General features: G+C 37.3%; 1 protein-coding gene across 2 annotated transcripts; it reads left to right on the forward strand.

Annotated features, from left to right (window-relative positions):
- Positions 1-1,415: 1,415 nt before the first annotated feature.
- LOC124117989 (beta-1,4-N-acetylgalactosaminyltransferase bre-4-like) lies at positions 1,416-10,473 on the forward strand. 2 transcript variants are annotated; one of them, XM_046480022.2, is made up of 8 exons: positions 1,416-1,638; positions 2,731-3,057; positions 5,108-5,340; positions 5,846-6,033; positions 7,910-8,032; positions 9,188-9,292; positions 9,769-9,901; positions 10,290-10,473. In XM_046480022.2, exons 2-8 carry the CDS (start codon positions 2,814-2,816, stop codon positions 10,293-10,295), a joined length of 1,032 nt encoding a protein of 343 aa, XP_046335978.1. In that variant the 5' UTR covers positions 1,416-1,638; positions 2,731-2,813; the 3' UTR covers positions 10,296-10,473. The 2 variants fall into 2 exon arrangements, with proteins under 2 accessions (XP_046335978.1, XP_046335979.1); XM_046480023.2 differs by having other exon boundaries at positions 5,111-5,340.
- Positions 10,474-15,196: the final 4,723 nt, after the last annotated feature.

Below are 15,196 nucleotides of genomic sequence, written 5' to 3' on the forward strand. Positions count from 1 at the left end.
GTTGTTTTACCGAAAACTTGTTCTTGATATCTTTTGCGTTCAGAATAGACAGGGACCCAGTTGAATTGGCACCAATTACGTCATAATCTAAGGGGGATAACTCAGGCCTGTTTAGCTCGAAAAACGAAGGCCTCATAACGGTATATCATTTTCACACTATTGTGAGCTTCCTACTTTCACTGTGAAAAAAATGAGTTTACATTTTCAAACACAGATATTAACTAATTCTAAAATTGCGTTTTGTTAAGAAAAAGAAAGAAAGTGATTTTTGCGTGTACACTTCCCCTTTAAATACCTAGCCTGTGGAAACAGTTCAGAAAAAAACAACAACAGGCTAGGTATTTGCCCACAGCAACACCTGCATAACTGTCTATTCACGCATGGTGTGGTAGATTGTAATTGAACGAGAACAGGTATTGTAGAATCACCTGTATATAAGGCCGACACTGTAATTAGATACAACGTACTAATGAGAATTATCATAAGAGGGCTGTTGTTGTTTTTTCTGAACTGTTCCCATTTTCCTACCAAAAGTTGCAATGCAATTAAAAGCTGCTTTCGTGTCATATTATTCACTCAAGTTTTCCTCAATCGTCACTCAGTGGCGGACATAATTCAAACTCCTTCCACACTGACATCGCATCAAAGATATTTGTGTACCGATTACATAACTTTTACTGTCAGGGTGGGGTGGAAGTACACCGGACGACACTGTGTATATTGGGCGGCGCCTTTGATATCGCCTCACAACATACTTTAAATGAATGACCCATTAAACGATGATACACATCAGGATCGCGGAGAAAATACAAGATACGTTCTCGTTAAATATATCAAGGCACTTATTCATCTTTCATTAACTTTTTGTGTCGTTGTGCTTAATATATGCACATATCAACGAAAATATGTAATACCTCTCAAACAAATACATGTATCCACAAACAAATATATATATATATATATATATATATATATATATATATATTTAGAGAGAGAGAGAGAGAGAGAGAGAGAGAGAGAGAGAGAGAGAGAGAGAGAGAGGCTAGGTATTTGCCCACAGCAACACCTGCACAACTCTTTATTCACGCGTGGAAGATTGTAATTGACCGAGAGCTGGTGTTGTAGAATCACCTGTAAATAAGGCTGACACTGTAATTAAACGCAGCGTACTAATGAGAATATGAGAATTATCATAAAAAGGCTGTTGTTTTTTTTTTTTCTGAACTGTTCCCATTTTTCCAGAAATACGAAACGTAATGTTTCCGAAAGCGAAGCCTTGGGCATCACGTGCGTCGGGAGACCAGCGCAAACTGATTGGCCGTTAACAGTTGTACAAGGCGGAGCAAAAAGCATCGTTTTATTATTCCGCTCATTGATTGTTTTAGCTTTTATATAAAACCTTATAGAGCCACGGTGTGGCTTCATGGCGTGCTATATTGAAACATTTGTGTTGTCGATATCTTCACGAAAACGGTGTACAAATAGTGTGCGGTAGAGTCTCTGTGAGTGGGAAGAGCACCTTATCATACAAATGTGTATCCAAAGGATATTTTAGCCCATGACATCACTGTGTCGCTGTTTACATGTAAAACAGTTATCCAGACATCCTCAAGGGCACAGGTGAAGCGAGCATTAAAGGTAAGTTGATATTTTTTAATTGTTCTTAGTTAATATCATTATTTCACGCATCACTATATTTTAGAGGATGAAGGTGGCACCTGTCACAAAAACATGCAAAGGCAAGCCAATTTTTCACTTAAAAGAACACCGTAAAATAACGCAAAGGGAATTGCATCTGACATTTTTGTCACCGGTGCGTCAACTCATAATTAAAAACTGTCCCGCCATTTGAATTGCGATGTCGGTAGCACTGTTCAACTGTACTGTGAAAATGGCAAGTACGTGTGTTTTTTGCAGTTGCCTGTGATCTGTCGCAGAATACAGAAATGTCGTCCTCATGCCAACCAATGCAGTTTAGTGCTGTGAAACCTTGGTCCTCTGAATTTGAACAGATTGTGTAGCGTAACGGTCATAACAACTAATTTCATCTGCTGACTCGTATGATAAAACATAGCCAACATGACATGTTTCGATGAGTCTATCGTCTCGAGCTCGAGGGCTCCCCTCATCTAAGCTAAACCGAGTTTTGAAACAAGAATACAGCTGTTATAACTTACTTTTCTAGATGTTTCTAAAAATAATATTATTTAACACGATTTTAGAATCAGCAATGTATCGTTTTTTAAAATAATTAATCTTGAAAAGAAAGCTGCGCACTTCATTGCCAGTTTTCAACTGACTGAACAGACTATGGTCGAATCATCAGCTCTGAAAGTTGTATTCAAACACCCCTTTAAACCAACGATGTTTTTCAACGTTGAATTTCGATAATGTGCAAAGTGTATTGAGTAATAAATAAATGACGATATTCGACCCCGTTAAATATTGTTTTTATTACAAATAAGAATACGTTTTTAAAAAAATGGTATCTAACGGGGACTGCTTTAGTAATCTATATATATTTGTTAAATTCTAAATAGTTCATAGTTGAAGCATTCAAATTCGTATCTCATTTACAAAACGGATAACAAGAATTAACAAAGATCTCTATGAAGTTTCCCCCCCGACTACTTCATTTATTTGAGGCAGTTCGAAGTGGCATTCACCGTTAGACCTTTGCGCAGGCAACCAGTCATCAGAATCATCCTTTGTTCTAATATTGCTTGACAGATACGTCAAGACCAGACGTCTCTGCAGGATATCAACGATCGGGACTGAAGTTCCAGTTTCTCCATCCCCAACAATTCGTAATTATGATCAAGAACAACGTTTTACTACTTGTCTGGGTGTGCGTCGCCTGGATGATTATTTACAACATATATTTGGTTTCACGTGGTTTCACGACAAATGCATTTCACTCGGGGAAGATTGAAGATCTCAACCAGCCTTTGCTACGTCAGTGGAGCAATATTTCAAAAAGTGCATCAAGTATAAAAACTTCGACAGACACAAATAAGACTCTTCCCAATTCGTGTCCTTCGATATCGCCAAACCTAGGTAAGGGGACAAATGTTCAGGACAATAAAAGTTATAGCAGGATCACGAGGGGTACGAGTTATCCTGCTACAACGGATCTATCTCACCGACATGTTTTAATATGACATTGTAAAATAATTCAAACAAGGTCACAATTTATAGAAAACAGCTGTTCGATTGAGCTTGAGGTTAGCTTGCGCTTTGTCACGTGGCTTTCATTGACTAGGAAAATGCGTGAGGCTCTTTGCTTTGAAGCGTGGTATAAAATATTTATTCTGCCCATCACAAAACCACGTGTATCCCGACTTGCTCGTGGCGGGGTATAAGGCATTTATTCCTCCACTAAGAAATAGATTCCCCTCCAAGACGGGATACCCAGTATTTATAAAGATCACGTGGACCAATCAGATCTCATCATTCTGACATGTGAGGTATGATAACAACTTTTCTCCGTCTGCTCTACAGATGTGATATTTGCGGAATGTATATACGTACAAGCATACATATCGCAGTACCACAGGATGTAACATACATCTTACCCAATTTAGGTGATGGGTTACTTCATGTAAACGCAAATAGTTGGCAAAGACCCCACTAAGTGGTGGGGAGATTTCCTCTAGGGTAGGCATTATACGTCGGGTAGGTCGAAATATGTGAAACGCGAGAATATTGCATTACCTTTAGTCACCAATGTTATGGATCAAGGAATTCATTTTTTTCTAAATTTGTCGTGTGGTATAGTGGTGTACAAAGTTGAAAAGTTTGACATAACTGAACTTGGTTGTTTTCTGAGATTGCAAAATAAAGATGCAAATCCCATGCGCTTTTGAAAATTCACAAGGTAGAAATGTCACTTGGCTCAAATACCCCATGTGAATATAGAAAGTCCTTCCTCATATACAGCACGTTTGGTAAGAAATGAACAGATAGACAAGAATATGATTGAATGTTGAATCTGGGACACTGAAGAAAAAAAGACAATAGAAGTTGACTGACCAAGCAGTCACACCCGAGAGAACAATAAAGCGGTTGAGAAGTGAGTGAGCGTGCTGTAAAGTAAGTTACATAAGAGAGATAGAAAAACTGCCCTGAAGAATGACGAAAACGTAAATGGGTTACAAGATCCCCGCCAGCATGAACAGATGGGCCCTACTTTGGGTTTAGAGTGGGACAGTTGAACAGCTGGTCAGGGGTTTTGACAACTGGGTTCCACATGGGTCCAAATAAATATTACCCATAATAATAGAGGTTATCACGCGAGTTTTCGGATGGCAAGTATATATATCATGTAATATGAATAACTATCGTCATGAGAGAACCTTAGTGAGCAAAATTTACATATTGTGTTTGTTCCTAATACATTATATTTATCACCCAACAACTAGCAATCGTTATAACCTCTTTATCATATAATGTTTTTCTTCAATTATATCGTCACAAACGGTTCTGAAACATCGCAAATTGTTCTGGAAAGTGCACAAGGACCCAGTGAATGAGGCATCACGTTTGTTTAAGAGTCTACCTAGTCATTACATTGTTACTTCTATTGTGGGGTATTTGCCCAGGAATCCAAGGCACAGTTCCGCTGGTTGTTCGTTCGATTCCCAGATTCGCCCTGATAATGACCATTGATAAGCACCACCTTACCTATGCTTGCGGGGTCAAGAAAACGTCTAGGGGCAATCTTGCTCTCACATTAAACGGACATCCTGACTCGATTATTTACAGACCGCCCTCATATAGCTGGAATATTGCTGAGTGCGGCATTTAACAACAAACAATCAAACAAAAACTATTATTAAACACCTTCCAACAATGAGAAATTAAAGTTTTATTTTCTATATATTTAGTTTTAGAATATAGTTATAAAATAACTGGATAAATCATTTAATCATTGCGTTGATTTCTTGTCTGTCATACAATGTACATGACGCCCTAACCTCGAGTCAGTATGATTGTTTATCATGTAAATATAGTTACAACGTGTAATTAATATATATTTAATGTATGTTATCAATGTTTCTTGTCCCTGTTTTCGATCAGGACTGGTATCATGTTGATGTTGTTTCAGTAGGGAATATTACTGCACGGATGGAGGCTTTGCCGTTTGAGGAACTTGAAATGCGCTACACAGAACTAAAACCCGGTGGTCGTTTCAACCCTGCTGGTTGTACGTCCCGTCACCGAGTGGCCATCATCGTTCCCTATCGCGACCGAGAGTCCCATCTCAAGGTTCTCCTCAACAACCTTCATCCCATGTTACAACGACAGCAACTAGATTACGGCATCTACGTTGTGGAACAGGTGAAACGTGTATTTCAAACATTGCACATGTGTATCTGTTTTTCACTGTAGATACCGAAAAGGTTTATGGAACCTTTAGGCCGATGTTGTATTACCACTTGTAACCTTGATGGAAAGACTATTTCCAAATATTCCCAAAAAGGTATGCATTTCAAAACATAAGCCAGTACGTTTTCTCGAATCAAGTAAACCGACATTGTTCGTTTGAAAAACACGTGGTTGTGATTGTCGGTGAACAGGTAGAGGCTTTGAAAAAAACCATCAGTTTACCATGAAAATCTGGATCTCTTTTATTGACCTTAATATTTACAAAGCCCTGTTTGGCCTATTTAGCGTTTGCCAGGAATCGAATGAATAATCCGGGAATCTTGTTTGGATGATCTTGGGCTCATTGTATATGTAACTTGAGAATTATAGACATCTTATCATAAAGTAAAGTGACATCTGGTGGTTTCAAAGAAATAACATTCAGAATGATGATGTTGGAACATTTTGGACATTACAGGCTTTACCAACCATTTTCAACAGAGCCATGTTAATGAACATTGGATACAAAGAAGCACTGAAGGACTATGATTTTCAGTGCTTTATCTTCCACGATGTGGATCTCATTCCAGAGAATGACAAAAACCTGTATACATGTCCTGAGAATCCACGTCATATGTCAGTTTCCATTGACAAGTTTCATTATAAGTAAGTATTTTCTTGTTTTTTTTGGAGTGGTTGAGAGGCCAAGTGATTGTCATGAAATTTGGAAGATATCATATTTGGGTTGAAGTGGTAAGGTTGGTGAAAGTCAAGGTCAAGGTCGCTGGAATGATCCTTTGAAAGAAGTTGCGCCTCTGTGTGATCTGAACCAATCGCTAATGGTGGTATAAATTGTGTTGGTGCATCCATGTAACCAACTAGAAATAATCAAGTATGCCATCAAAACCCGTAGTGCATATATAACACTGCTCGGGGCATGGGACGTCCTCTTTGAAAGAAATTAAAGAACTGAAAACAAATTTCTTATGAAGCTAGTCAGAGAAATGTGATACTATGTTTAGTTAAAATCGTCCATGAGATGATTCATGATCAATCATGAAGTGCCTACAACTTCTTGCTCATGAAGGAGAGAGGCATAGGGCATTCTAGTTTGAAACCCTAATCTACACGAATAGCGAGAGGACTGTGACTTTCAAGGTTTTGTTCACGGGTTTCCTCGGGCTGCAAGTTTTGTCATTTGACCGGAAATGCATTTAGGTTCCCCTATATGTTAGCATGAAGCATGGTACTTAAACTGGTTTCAGGATGTCGTAGGTGTGTATTTCTCGATCCGAATGGTATCAGACTGCAACTGCATGCTGTTATTCTCTAACTCCTTGAAAAGTTAACGCTTTTCACTATACATTCAGATAGGAGTCGAATTCGTCCTTACCTGCTGGTGGTTTTATTACTTACCAGGATGCAATGAAAATGTATTTTTAAACATGGTATTTTGTATGATTGTTTGTTTTTGAACACCGAACTCAGCAGTATTCAATGTAAACCCGTGTTTGGTATTGATATTATAACTTATCACTAGGACGACAAACCTACGTTGCTGGGGAATCCGATCTGGAATCGATGGCTAAACTTTTCTATTGAGTATGGAAAGGGTTTTGTCGTTTTTATTGCTTATGCGTAGACCTACATGTCTTGAACAGTAACAGACTGCTTTGTCCAGAATCCAGAATTTTGTCCAGAATATTGCTGAGTGCGAGGCTATCCTGCAATGAAACAAACGTACAGTTTTCTTGCAAAGTACTACCTCGAACATATATCATACACTTAAAACAAACGTACAGTTATCTTGCAAAGCACTACCTCGAACATTTATCATACACTTAAAACAAACGTACAGTTATCTTGCAAAGCACTACCTCGAACATATATCATACACTTAAAACAAACATACAGTTATCTTGCAAACCACTACCTCGAACATATATCATACACTTAAACAAACGTACAGTTATCTTGCAAACCACTACCTCGAACATATATCATACACTTAAAACAAACGTACAGTTATCTTGCAAAGCACTACCTCGAACATATATCATACACTTAAAACAAACGTACAGTTAGCTTGCAAAGCACTACCTCGAACATATATCATACACTTAAAACAAACATACAGTTATCTTGCAAAGCACTACCTCGAACATATATCATACACTTAAAACAAACGTACAGTTATCTTGCAAAGCACTACCTCGAACATATATCATACACTTAAAACAAACGTACACTTATCTTGCAAAGCACTACCTCGAACATATATCATACACTTAAAACAAACGTACAGTTATCTTGCAAAGCACTACCTCGAACATATATCATACACTTAAAACAAACGTACAGTTATCTTGCAAAGCACTACCTCGAACATATATCATACACTTCAAACAAATGTACAGTTATCTTGCAAAGCACTACTTCGAACATATATCATACACTCATATCGAAACATCTGAGCACATTTGAATTGTCAAGATGTACTATAAAACTAGTATGTATTTAATTACAATATTCGTTCACACAGACTTTATTATGAAAACGCATTTGGAGGGGTGACTGCTCTAACCAAAGAACACATGAACAAAGTCAATGGCTTCTCTAATAGATACTTTGGCTGGGGCAAGGAAGATGATGACATGCTTAAAAGGTAAGGTTGTGGTCTCATTTGAACACCAATGTTTCGTTAGATTCCCATAGATGTGCATGCATATTAGGCATACTTATCTCATTTGGTGTCCCTTCGTTGTATATTTTTTTTTAATATCACGTCCATGCCAAAAATGACCCTTTTCAGTCATACGCGAAATCGTGGACAGATTGGGTCCCCAACATACCCTGTTTGGGGTAAGAGCTGACTTAGCTGGTGATACTGAGTAGCAGTGTCTATGTTATCGGGTAATAGCGTGGATATTCTTGACTCCTATATGCATTATCATATCAACAGGTGTTCCTGTTGGCTCTGGGGAGCGTTATGAAGCTGAATAAGTCCCCATCATCATAGAAATATACTAAGGCGTACATTGCAGTGGTGTTTCATTTAACGTAACTGTCAAACTGTAGGTTTTGCGCATGCTTACAATATACATTATATGAAAGCCAACTTTCGGGCGATGTACATATAGGTTTTATGTATAAAAATGGACATCCAAATTCTACCATTAACTTTGAAAGAGGCCAGAGAAAATTGGTCATCTGACAACTTCAGGTTAACCGAAGTTAAGCCACCCTTGTATAAGGCCTCCCAAAATGGACGTATGCATGCTTTATTAAGGATGGGTGAACTTGAGTGGAGTACGGGCATCGATAAGACACTACGCAACTTACAATGTACTTGAAAAGAAAATTTTGTATTGATATCACCCGTACATGCAAATAAACGTTCAAAATATTTCCCATTTTTCAATGTCAATACTTATGCTAATCCAATGGATAGTTTTTTTAAACACTGCTGCAATCTTCCGATGTTCGCATTCTAAAACATTTCGTTATTAACATTCAAGATGCAATCAATCTCCGATCTTCACAATTGTAAATATTTGCTGTTGCACTCGTGTTCAAAATACCTTCATTGTATTGATTGAACTTGGGACTGAGGCATCAATACTGAAACAGATGATTTATTGACAGTCTACATTGGATTGCCGCACATTTCCGCATCAAATCATCATGCAGGGAAAGTTACACGATTGCAAACAGCATCGATGATCGGAATAAAGTTAAACACTGATATGGAGACTTACGAATCGTCAATAAGATTCTTGCAGTGTTCTCAATATGTCGTTCACTTGATTTCTTTTTCCAGAGTTAAAAAAAGTGGTTTGGTAATGTCTCGCCCCGCAGCAACCGTTGCTCGATACAGGATGATAAACCACAGTAGAGACGCAAAAAATCCACTGAACAAATCTGGGTAGGTTGTAAAGGAAGGGCTCACTTAGAATGTTCACACTTTATCAGAATTGGAAATTATATATGTAAAGCTGAGTGGAATCCTGGTCGGAACGAGTCCACAGCCAACTATATACCACGACGCTGATCATTGATCTTCATCAACATGTTGTAAATCACTTGACTGCTAGGTCGACTTGAATTAGTCTATCTATAGGTCGCCGTCATTGCTGCTTGTGGTGTTAAATAAATAGTTGTTTCATCCAAATCTTGAGAATGTGTTGCTTAAACCAACTACGAATGCATGAGTTACTACTCTACTGTATAACGGTTATAATGTATCGTATCCATTTGATTAACAATCAAAATTATGCATGTACTGGAGCAGTTGAGCTGCCTGCGTGATATTACTGGAATATTGCCAACAGATCAAACTCACTCACTAACTCATAAGACACATATATAAAGAACATGTATCTTACACTTGATCTTTTTCAGATTGAAACTTGTTAACCAGGCAGAAAAGTTCATGACAACCGATGGACTAAATTCACTCAGTTATAATGTTTTGCAAAGGGAGTATAAAAAACTGTACACTTGGGTCTATGTACAGGTTGATGACAAACATAAGGTGAGAATGTATTCATTTTTCTTTTCAACATTACGTAGTTGTTCATGTCCATGCCTTTTTAATTCCATTTTAACATTCGTTCCCAGTAACCTATACGTGTCCGGGAGCCTATAAGGCGACTAAACGAAATCGGGCGCATATCAGGCTCCATGATTTGTTTGATTGTGTATCATCTTAGTCTGTCGTGGAACGTTGCTCATACTATTGACCCCTTATTTGAATGGTCCTGACTTTTATTTGTAGGCCGTGTCATAATTTAGCTTGAATAGTGCTGCATGTGTCAAACTGAAAGAATAAGAACTACATGTGTATGTCCACTGCAGATATAGCTTATTAAAAACATTGTTTGGCGAGCTGTTGATTATGATTAAGTCCTTTTCGTTTACAGATCTAAACGCCATGGACAGAGGAGTGATGTCTAGTTCACTTTTTCAAATACCACTTTCACAAAAAACAATTTATACAGAGCATTTGGAAGTCGACCCAGACCATTCGACCTGCTGATTGGCCAAGAAGGTTACATAAAACGTAGTCTGAAATAATAAAGAAATCAATATTTTTACAAATAAAAATCCATGTCTTCATGTTCGGCACACCTTTAAAATAGACGGCGTAATGCGAACACGTTGTTGCTTACAAACGAGATTACTTGACATTCGAAACGATATGGGGCAGTGTTGGAGGCCTAGTGGTCAAAGCGTTCGCCTGTTATACAGAAGACCCGGGTTCGATTCCCCACTTGGGTACAATGTGTGAAGCTCATTACGGTGTCCCCCGGCGTGATATGGCTGGGATATTGCTGAAAGCGTAAACTCACATAATCACTCGAAATGATGTTGTGCAACTTTGCACTTAACATGAGCTGCTGTCGGCATTGATATATAAAAAAGACCGTTATATATTTCAGGATTGACTATTATTTTCGGTTCATGAATCAAAAACCCAAAGTGCATGCAAACTGGTAGAAAATACACGCGATAGTTAAGCAACTAAAATAGTTCGAGTGTGGACGTGGTCGAAATTCTTTCGATTCATCGCGTGTGGAACACAAAAAGCAGTAATTGTTGGAAAGCACAAAGAATCTATTGGAAGGACTGTTGACAGTTACTGAATGCCGTTTATGTTTATTTATGCTGAACAAATGAATGTAACAGTGCCTCAGAATGTGTCAGCGACTAAAATGATAATGATGATAATATAATAAATAAATTTTGAGAAAATATAACCACACATTTTAGTGATCTTTTCATGATATTTGACGTGATAGCTGCTTCTCAAGTCAAGTCAAGTCAAAGTTTATTTATACACCTCAGGCCGGATACAAATGTAACATAGCATACATCCAAGCGCAGATGCGCGGCCCAACAGTTCAGATTAAACAAGACGTGCTCCCCTACCAATCCCGACCCACTCACCCTACTAGTTGCCCAAGTGTATATATAATTACAAATATTTGCATATCTTTATCATAATGCATTCTTGTTTCCATTAATAATGTGGTACATAATATTCACATACATTTTCCACTCCTTGAGCTACATGTTTTCTGAAATGGAATAATTCACGTGTAATTTAAACAACAATAAAATAAACTTAAATTTATTACACATTTCGTCGCTGCTTTTGCACAAAGGGTAGAACATTATCTTTGAAGCATATTCCATTCAAATCGTTATACCACGTTTAGCAATATTCAGCCATATTGCGATATTGGTTTCCAACATACAAGACGGACCATGAAATTATGACTTGAATTTGACCTGGCTTTCTGGTGTGATGTAACACCCCATAATCTCCTGTAGAAAAAGAGCTAAACGCACGAATAAAGATCGCGAGATGAAACTGATGTATACATCTGGACATATATTTGCCTGGTATTACCACGTTAATTCATCAGTATATATTTGCGCAAAAAGGATATTGTAGGATCGACGCTGACATGCGCATATAACCTATTCACCTGTGCTGTAATATTTAATTCATTTGTATTTTGATACATATCGATAGGAACATGGATAGTCTGTCTGAAGAAATATAGACATGCATTGGATCTTTTGGATAGTTGTACTTTACGGTTAGACTAACGCTTAGTCTCTGAAAATATATTATTTTGGTTAAAACGAGAAACTATATTTAAATTTAAAAAGAGCCTAAGTGAGATGGAAATTTCAACCTGAACCTGTTGAACATCTAGGCTTGTTTCATTTGGGGCTATAGCATTGCAGTAAGGCCTGGGCGGAAGGGAAAATAATATGGTTCAGGGACTGTGAGACAAACTACTTCACGGTCTGTATCGCCGTCGTGATCTTTAGAGCTACGAAATTAGAGCCATCTGAGACAGCGACTCGACACCTGTTTGCACCCATCAGATACCAGTCACTACTGTCACTACTTCTCTCTCCAAACGAAAGAAAATACGAAAAATGTCGGAAGTGTATATTTTTAATCATTCTAATTTACTATTTAGATACATGATTTAACTTTAAAGTAATTATATGTATCTCATGTTCAAAATTGTATTGTAGGTATCTGTGATGCTGGTACCGTTTTGTCGCCATTGTGTAGCTTTTGTGGAGTTATTATGGATATCAAATACATGTCTTGAAATATAGACTTGTAAAAGAGTTCATCAATGAACCATATGCACTCTAACCCATTTAATTGGCGTGTATGGATATATTATCCATTTACTTATATACACATATTATGGTTGTGAGTGAGTGAGTTGGGTTTAACGCCGCTTTTAAAAGTATTCCAGTTATATCACGTCGTTCACTTATTATGGACATATACAGAATTTCATTGTACCTTATTATTAAAAAAAATACCCGTGAAGATCCGGGTTAGAATAGGCCTTCAACAACCCATGCTTGTACCAAGGCGACTTGACTAACATCTTGTCTGTGAAATGAACATATCGTACAGAAAAAAACAGTTGTTCGGTTATCTTAATAAAAATATAACAAAAGGGAGCCCAGTCACTCTCTTCATTTTCAGCCTGATACTGCAGTAATCTAGACTTGCCAAATATTATAGACTTGCATGGGCTGTATTTGATATATATTTGTATCAGGGTCTGTAAGACAGACTAGAAGGCGACTAACGTAATCGGGTGGTCAGACTCGCTGACTTGGTTGATGCATGTCATCGTATCCCAATTGCGTAAATCGGTGCTCTTGATGTCAATAACTGGACTGTCAGGCCCAGACTGGATTATTTACAAACCGCCGTCATATAGCAGGTATATTGTTGAGTGCGGCGTTTAACGACAATCAGTCAAACAAAAACTATTATTAAACACCTTTCAACAATGAGAAATTAAACTTTTATTTTCTATATATTCAGTTTTATTTATAAAATAATTTGATTCATAATTTAATCATTGCGTTGCTTTCTTGTCTGTCATTCAATGCACATGTTCAAACCCCTAAACATTTAATATTTGATATTTTCACAAATGGTTACGTACGTTAGTGAGTTGCCTCGATCTTTTGTTACCTGCTCACACGAACAGACTAAAATAATTTGTTTGTACTATCATATTTCAATTTATTTATTCTTAATACCAAATTTATAATTCATTTATCACAGTATAGATCATATTCTTATATAACACTATCTGATGTTAAGGTTTTATTGCAGAAATTACAAGGAATTCAAAATGTAGAAAGATACACAATTTGCCATTATTTGAAATGCAATATATCTCAACTTTTAAACTATACAAAGTATAATATAATGATTAGAATGCCTGTAACGGACATTGTTTAAGAAATACATATTAGTCGATTAGTCCCATTTTTCACATATGCCCTTCAGTTGTATTATTGTATATATCCAGAAAGATGTTTACATTGTAGTTCTCATTATTTGTGGATAATTCAAGAAGCAACATAGAAAATATATATTCTACAATGACGAAAGAATACAGAGTATACAATAACTCGCAATTGTTTAAAAAGAGATTTCAAATCACAATAACATATCTGATATAAACAGAGGTGGTGATGTTTTAATCACTACATTGTGCCCTTGTCCGTGAGCCCTTGTTCTATTCAGAAAACAGCCCAAACCCGAAACTCCACAATATATCCGATTACACTAACCATGATGGCCCCAGCTGGATTCTCCCAAACGTCAGTTCTCCATGCGATACTGACACACTTGTACGTCTCCCAGACAATAGAGAATAAATTTAAAAGGAATCCAGCTCAAGTCTAGAACGATTTGGCAAGCCCAGATTGCCTCAATTCTATCCATGGAAGAAAGCATTAATAAAACAATATTGTTCTTGGCTCATTTAGATTATATTTTTAACTACGAAAACTTTACTGACACCGGTACTGTCCCTGTTGAAGCTATTTAAAGCTCGAATGAGAATTTCGAATTATCGTCCATTGTTCGATGTCAATACATCGATGACAAGTGAGGATATCATATAATAATCGTTGATGACGCGCTACACTATAATAAACATTATAATAAGGTTGACTAGTATGTACATTACTACAGTGAACATGTACCTGATCATGCCCTTCGTAATATCAAATACTAATATGTTATTGTGTGATGAATTTAACTGGATTATTGGTGACATGTGATATTAATATTCCGTCAATTTCTTTCCTGGTTGGTCTATCCATGTCTACAAAATAAAATTAAAAAGGAGGACAGAACAATTCTTAATTTCAGGCAAAAGCTGTGGAAATCTAGACTTTCCCAATTATTGTAGCCTTGCGTTGGTCTCATTTTTTACTTTATTCTCTTGGGTCTACGTCACAGCTCATACCACACAATAACAGAGCAGCCAAGGATAAAAATGAAATCATATCAATATCAGAAAATAGAAATCATATCAATGCAAAAACAGAAATTATGTGAACACCGAACTCACAATAGATATGTGTACCCTTCTCACACACAGGAGTCCCAAAGAGGGACAAGTCAGCCGAAATTGCTTAGGCAGAAGGCGACCTCTTAAACACTTAATGCAACAACAACAACCTCTTGTTCCACCAGTTGTGTCACAAGTCCCGTACTGTACGTTTCCATGGCTACAAGATGGACTTAGGTTCCAAACTCTTCTCTTTTTACTATTTCCATGACAAGTTCAACTTCGGTTAAAAAAGGTTAGGGTTTGTTTAGATGTCATATATTCTGCAACAGGGGCGGGGGATATAGCCAAGTTAGTGGCAAACTCTTGTTCTGTATTGTATGACATTGGATATTTGCTCCTGTACCGCCACTGGTAGTTTAATTTGTGAAAAAAGCAGGACATTCAGCTGTCGGGGTTAT

Source organism: Haliotis rufescens, unplaced genomic scaffold, assembly GCF_023055435.1.
Source record: "Haliotis rufescens isolate VD_foot unplaced genomic scaffold, xgHalRufe1.0.p SCAF_18, whole genome shotgun sequence".
NCBI classification, from domain to species: Eukaryota; Metazoa; Mollusca; class Gastropoda; order Lepetellida; family Haliotidae; genus Haliotis; species Haliotis rufescens.